General features: G+C 30.6%; 1 protein-coding gene across 1 annotated transcript in view; it reads left to right on the top strand.

Moving 5' to 3' along the window:
- The window catches only part of LOC106106128 (equilibrative nucleoside transporter 2), a 26,469-nt gene extending 20,781 nt beyond the window's left edge, over positions 1 to 5,688 (top strand). The window contains 6 exon segments of the mRNA XM_013286666.1: positions 261 to 499; positions 1,003 to 1,235; positions 2,089 to 2,287; positions 2,668 to 2,783; positions 3,180 to 3,376; positions 4,081 to 5,688. Of these exon segments, the coding sequence (XP_013142120.1) occupies positions 261 to 499; positions 1,003 to 1,235; positions 2,089 to 2,287; positions 2,668 to 2,783; positions 3,180 to 3,376; positions 4,081 to 4,216 (1,120 nt within the window). The 3' untranslated portion in view covers positions 4,217 to 5,688.
- The last annotated feature ends 523 nt before the right edge of the window (positions 5,689 to 6,211 follow it).

Raw genomic sequence — 6,211 nt, 5'->3', positions numbered from 1 at the left:
AAGAATTATTCAAAAACTTTATTTTATTGTTTACATTTGTCAAATTCCCAATTTCAAATGGCAATATTACCGTTATCATAATAATCTTGATTCCTTAATGTTGGCAGCTTGTAGTTTATGTTCCCTTACCCACATGAAGGTTTTTTTTTCAATTTATCTACCCCCTAAGTTTAATAGCGTAAAAATATATAGCGGAAAGTGTGTCGTAAGGGTAGGGCCATTTTAAAAAAAATGTACAAAAATATGCTGTCATTGCTGACATCCTACGCCACGAAGTAGTGTGTTTACGCTTTATTATATCACTATAGAAGTATAGATAAGTGTCCTAATAAGTTATTTTCTTTTATTTTCAGTGGTAACTTGACTACACGTATAGTATGGTCGCTGATCATAGAAGTGATGGTGTTTGTGGTGACAGTCATGTTGGCTATGGTAGACAGCACTGACTGGACAGTTGTATTCTTCTGGATCACTATTTGTACAGTTTTTGTACTAAATGGTAAGTTTTTTAAATTACTGGAACATGTGAAATATAGTTACTAGTTGCTCGCGACTATGTTGTTATAAAATAATGAAGAAAAATATAGCCTATGTTACTCACAGATAACGTAGCTTTTTAATGGTGAAACAATTTTGGAAATAACCCTAGTAGTTTTTAAGTTAATTCAATACATACAAAAATCCAAAAACACAAATCATTCTTCTTTATAATAATACGTATAGATACAGACAGAATTGATTGCACCGCCATCTATTTTCAAAGATTGGTAAAAAATTAAAAATAGATATTGAGTATGAAAAAAAAAGTATTTTTAACACACCTCATAAAATCTTACTAAGCATAATAAAATCAAGTGGCCTATATATGCTTCCAGACTATCCTCATTTATGCAAAATTTTATCAAGATCTGTTCAGGAGTTTAGGGAACTCTAACAAATATCCATCTAAAATTTCCCATTAATATTAGTAAGATTAATATATACAATTATTATTATTTCCAGCATTCAACGCGGTATTCCAGAATTCAGTGTACGGTGTAGCAGCCCGTCTACCCCCTCAGTACACAGGCGCTGTGGTACTCGGCTCCAACATCTGCGGCACGCTGGTGACTCTTCTCAAGTGGCTCTCTGATGTCTTCACTTCCAGCAAACGGACCTCAGCTATATATTATTTTATAGCTGGAATGTTTGTTCTGCTCATCTGCTTTGATACATACTTCGCGTTACCATTGAACGTAAGTTAACGCATTTGTATGACATTTATCCCTTAAAAAGCCTGACTTAAATCAAATTAAAAAACACGACTTTGCCCGCGTAATATAAAAACATAACCTATGTTACTCATAGATAAAACTTTTGTTTTTTAATTCCGCGCAAACAAAATCGCTGCGAAAAGCTAGTCTATAATATTTGATAATTGTTAAAATAAATTTTCTAATTTAAATTAATTAAAACCTCCGAAATAATTATTTATGAAAATTAAACAGTTTATTTGATAAAATTAAATTGAAAGGCAAAAAAAAATTGAAACATACACAAAAAGTGTTCTTAAGTGGGTTCTGAATCACGCTATCAAAGTTTTTCAACGTCTCGAGTATATATAGAATTAAACTGGCTTACGTAGTAATGCTATGGTATGCATCCTACTAATGTTATGTTACATTGTTGCCATATCCCACTTCCCAACGCAGTGACGTAATTGTTACATCGATGACGTCACATTTTATATACAGTGGGTAAAATAAATGCTTCACTAAAACACATGCAGGTTTCTTCAATAAACTTGTGTGCACCTAAGTTTCGCTACAATTTTGATTTTATTAATTTTTAAGATTTATTTCCACTCTGAGATGTTTAATGGTCACTGAGGGAGACTCTTAGTGTGGATTTAATATGAGAAATCTATAATAATTGTGTTACATATTTAAATAAACTTTAAAACGGTCTCTATGGAAACTTAGATAAGTTTGTTTTTCCAAAAAATGTATTTAGTAATTACTATTTTACCAATGAACTTTAGTTTTTGCAGTTATATTTACACGAAACATAGATGGCGCTGTAATAAAAAGTTTTTATTGTACATTTCAGAGATTCTACCGCTACCATGAGACGCTACAAGAGAGGACGATGCGCGTGAACCCGGCGCTAGCGGCGACCAATCAGAACGCGAGCCCGGACAAGCAGCGCACGCCGTACGCCACTATATTCAAACAAGCCTGGATACAACTCTATAATATATTCATTATCTTCTTTGTCACACTGTCCGTGTTCCCTGAAGTACAGTCCAGTGAGTATTTTTTTATTAATCAACTATTTTTTTTATTTTTTAAGGCTCTTCTAACTGTAATAATTATTGTAACTGTTATAATTGTAGTGTTGACAAGGATTAAACATTATTTAATTTAATTTATTTATTCATTTATTTATAACTGTGGTTTGACAGGAAATTTATATTTCTAACCGTCTTGTCATAACTTTAACTTAATTTCCTATTAGTGCTAATATTGTAAAGAAAAAATTTAGAATTTCTGTATGTATTGAAATAACTCAAAAACTACTGGGCCGATTTTAAAAAAATTCTTTCACCATTAGTTTTTCACCAAGCTAGTTTTTAGTATTTTCATACTTGCACATTTTTCATAGGAATCATATTTGACTTTTTTGCAGAGGTACAACCAATCACGCCGGGTTTCCTCGGAGATAACTTCACGAGGCTTACGTGCTTTTTGACTTTCAACTTGTTGGCAATGATCGGAAACCTTACTGCTAGTTTTTGGCAATTTGTAAGTATAAAATACTTTATTGGTTTAATTTATTTTTTAGTGTTTAATCTATACTTAATAAAAATAAGATTTTTATTTTGGTATGTATTGAAGTAACTCAAAAACTACTGGGTTGATTTCAAAAATTGTTACACCAATAATTTACATTTTTTTTTATTTCCGCGCGGACGAAAACGCGAGCAACAGCTAATCTATACAAATATTACAAAGAAGATATTTTTGTATTGTCGGATTTTTGTATGAATTGTAATAACTCAAAAACTACTGGATCGATTTCAAAATTTCTTGCACTGTTATTATTAGTGAATAACATAGGCTATGTTTTTACTATTTTTTTTATTACACGCGGGCATAGTCGCGAGCAACAGCTAACTAATATAGTTATTTAATTTTCAGCCAAATCCTAAGTGGTTATGGGTGTTTACGACACTCCGTATCGCGTTTATACCTTTGTTCCTGGTATGCAACTACTTGCCCGGCGAGCGCACATTGCCAGTACTGGTGCGAGCTGACTGGTTGTACTGGCTACTAGCTGTGCTATTGGGCTGGAGCTCCGGGCACGGCAGCTCGCTCGGCATGATGTATGTCAGTGGGTGAGTATATGCAAACTTATGCTATCCTGGTACTTTGTATCAAAGGATACAGTGTTTTTTTTTAATTTTTATTAATGTTCTACGCAAACGAAGTCGCGAGTAAAAGCTAGTATAGTAATTGGTATTCGAGCAAACAACCAATTTCGCTAAAATGGCGAAATAACTCCTGTCCTCATGTTATGTATTTTTAGAATCTTTGCATATTTATTTGCAGTTATGTTACTCTAGTACATGGTAATCTATTTGTATGAAAGCAATGATGTTAATTTTATTTTTTTTTACCGAAATAAAAAACTGCCATCCTTTTCTTTCTCTTAAAAAAAAGAGTGACCGTAGTTTTCGAAATTGATTGGTTTTAACACTGTTTTTATAACTTTTATTAATTTTACTACAAAGTAATGCTTAGTTTACATTATTATAGTCCAGTAGTCAAATCCAGCGCTAGATTACAAATGCATAATTGTGAACCACTATTATTATTGTGTTAATTCCAATGTATGCCTAAATTTTCCAGTTGTAATCCAGCGCTAAAATTTATAGCTCAGTATAAATAAATATTAAAATCTTAACCTTGGTACAATATTGCCAGTACTGACATTAGCTGGTATGATGTTTCTATATGGTATAATGTATACCAGGCCAGCGCAATGATTTTACTCTACTGGCATTGTGAACTAGTTTTTTTAATTTAATGTTTATTCCAGTACTGTGGCCCCCGAGCATGCTTCAACTGCTGGCATGATAGGCGGTGCGATGTTGGTCACTGGTATCGTGTCTGGCATCACAATTTCCGGCACCTTCAGGGATTTGGTGTCACTGAAGATGTGGTTATACCTTTAGCGGTCACTAACACATGCTGGAATGTTCTGGAACATTCTAGCAAGATGTATAGGACTGTGAAGTGACTGTTACACAGTTGTGTTGACTAGTGAAGTGAAATGTGAATTTTGAAGTGTATTTTATAAGTGAATTATGGAATTGTGAGCGTGGAATGGAATTAATTGGAGATATAAAGGTAATGAAAGTACTAATTTTTTATTTACATGCTTTTTTATCTTGTTTATATATTATTACTGTAAAAGGTAAATTATACTTTGCGATAGAAATAGATATTGGTTTAAAATCTATGGATAGTTTCAGATTTGTATGACATAGAAATTATATATAACAATTATATGGATTGTTCATGTTTGTATGTAATATTTAAAAGCTGATATAAATCGCAATAATATAGAGTTTGTTTTCAAATGTATTGATGGTTTAAGGAATGTTATTGTTGGTAAAGATTGTCATATAACTGCGAGTTTTCACTGCAATATGCAAATATGTTATCTCATTGACTATGAAAAAAATGGAGATGGCATATAAATAAGGCAGTGAAAAGCGTTATTATGTGTAGTGTTTAAGTTTGTAAAGATTATCCAAAGTGCTGGTTAGTATAAGTAACAGACTGCAATATGATTGCTAAAACGCACAGATAAAATAGATTTTTTTTTACCTCGATTAGTTTAATTTTGGAATGACGATTCAAATTTTGCTGACAGAAAAAAAGGCTTTAGTTTGACAATCATGAGAAATGTTTAAAAACTGTATATTTTAAACAATATGTTGATTTATAAATATAGTTTTGATTTGATTAGTGACAAAAAATGAATTATTTGATACTACACAAATAATCTAGTCTGATTTACTCATTTCATCTGCATTTGTTTCATCTGTATGTTGTTTTTTATTGTTTTTTTAAATTCCACACCAAAGAAATAGATTCTGGAGGCTATTTGTAGTAACTTTAATGATAATTAATTGATAAATTTCTTACACAATTTGTACTGTAGATACAATAATGTATGGATTATTTGATTTTTCTAATCTTAAAAATAACTTAACTTCTGTTGACTTTTCATTGTACATGAGTGGTTTTTTTTTTCAAATTTCTCAAAATTTTTTTGCTCTTTTTCTCAATTTAAATGTTCTTGTTTTAGAAAGCTTTATAAAGTAAAACTTGAGTCGTCATTTACAATTAGTTAATTAACATTTTAGTTTGACAGACTGAAACACTGACTCTATTAAGTAATTATTTTCCCATAATTATTATGAAAATTATATCTTTAAGTGTTCAATCATTTCAAACTTTTTAAATAAGGTTTCTTTGGAAAGTAATTCATACACTTGTTTTATAAATTTGTTACTGGCCTTTAATTTAATAAAAAAAGTAAAAATGTAAACTTCATTGAATCAAGAACAAATATGTGTGTGTTTTCTTTTAAGGCAACTCAGTCTTGTGTTTATTTAATAGTAAATGTTTTTTTTTATTTACTGATTTTTATTTTTTTCCTTTTTTTAAAATTACACTTCCATAATTATTATGTTTTATGGCTAGTTTTTATTGATGAAAAATATTAGTCCAATAATTGGATTTTTACATTAAGGTTGCTCAGCAAAATGTTTTTAATCTATGAATCAATTCATGGCGGGAAAAAAGGGCAAACCGTCCAAATTTTACAGCCATTTGTATTCCTAAAAAAATCAATCACTGCCAAAACATTTAGTAGCTATATTTAAATAATTGCTAGTTATATCTATATTAAAAATAATTGCAGATATCTATGAAATAATGTATTAATGATAATTATAACCTACAAATGTTACAGTTTTTATGTCATAAGGTGACAAAAAATCACCTAAATCTATTGAAATAACCGCTGGCCATAGACATTTGCAAATGCAGATGCTCTGCAACCTTTAAACTTTTTTTTTTTCATCTTTTGCACCATAATGCAAACTTATTTGCATATTCTATCTATGCAACAGTTTGTCTGTTTTTTTTAATTTGAA

This window comes from Papilio polytes, unplaced genomic scaffold, assembly GCF_000836215.1.
Source record: "Papilio polytes unplaced genomic scaffold, Ppol_1.0 DF822400.1, whole genome shotgun sequence".
Taxonomy (NCBI): Eukaryota; Metazoa; Arthropoda; class Insecta; order Lepidoptera; family Papilionidae; genus Papilio; species Papilio polytes.
Note: the sequence above shows the minus strand (reverse complement) of the source record. Positions and strands in the feature narration are given on the sequence as shown.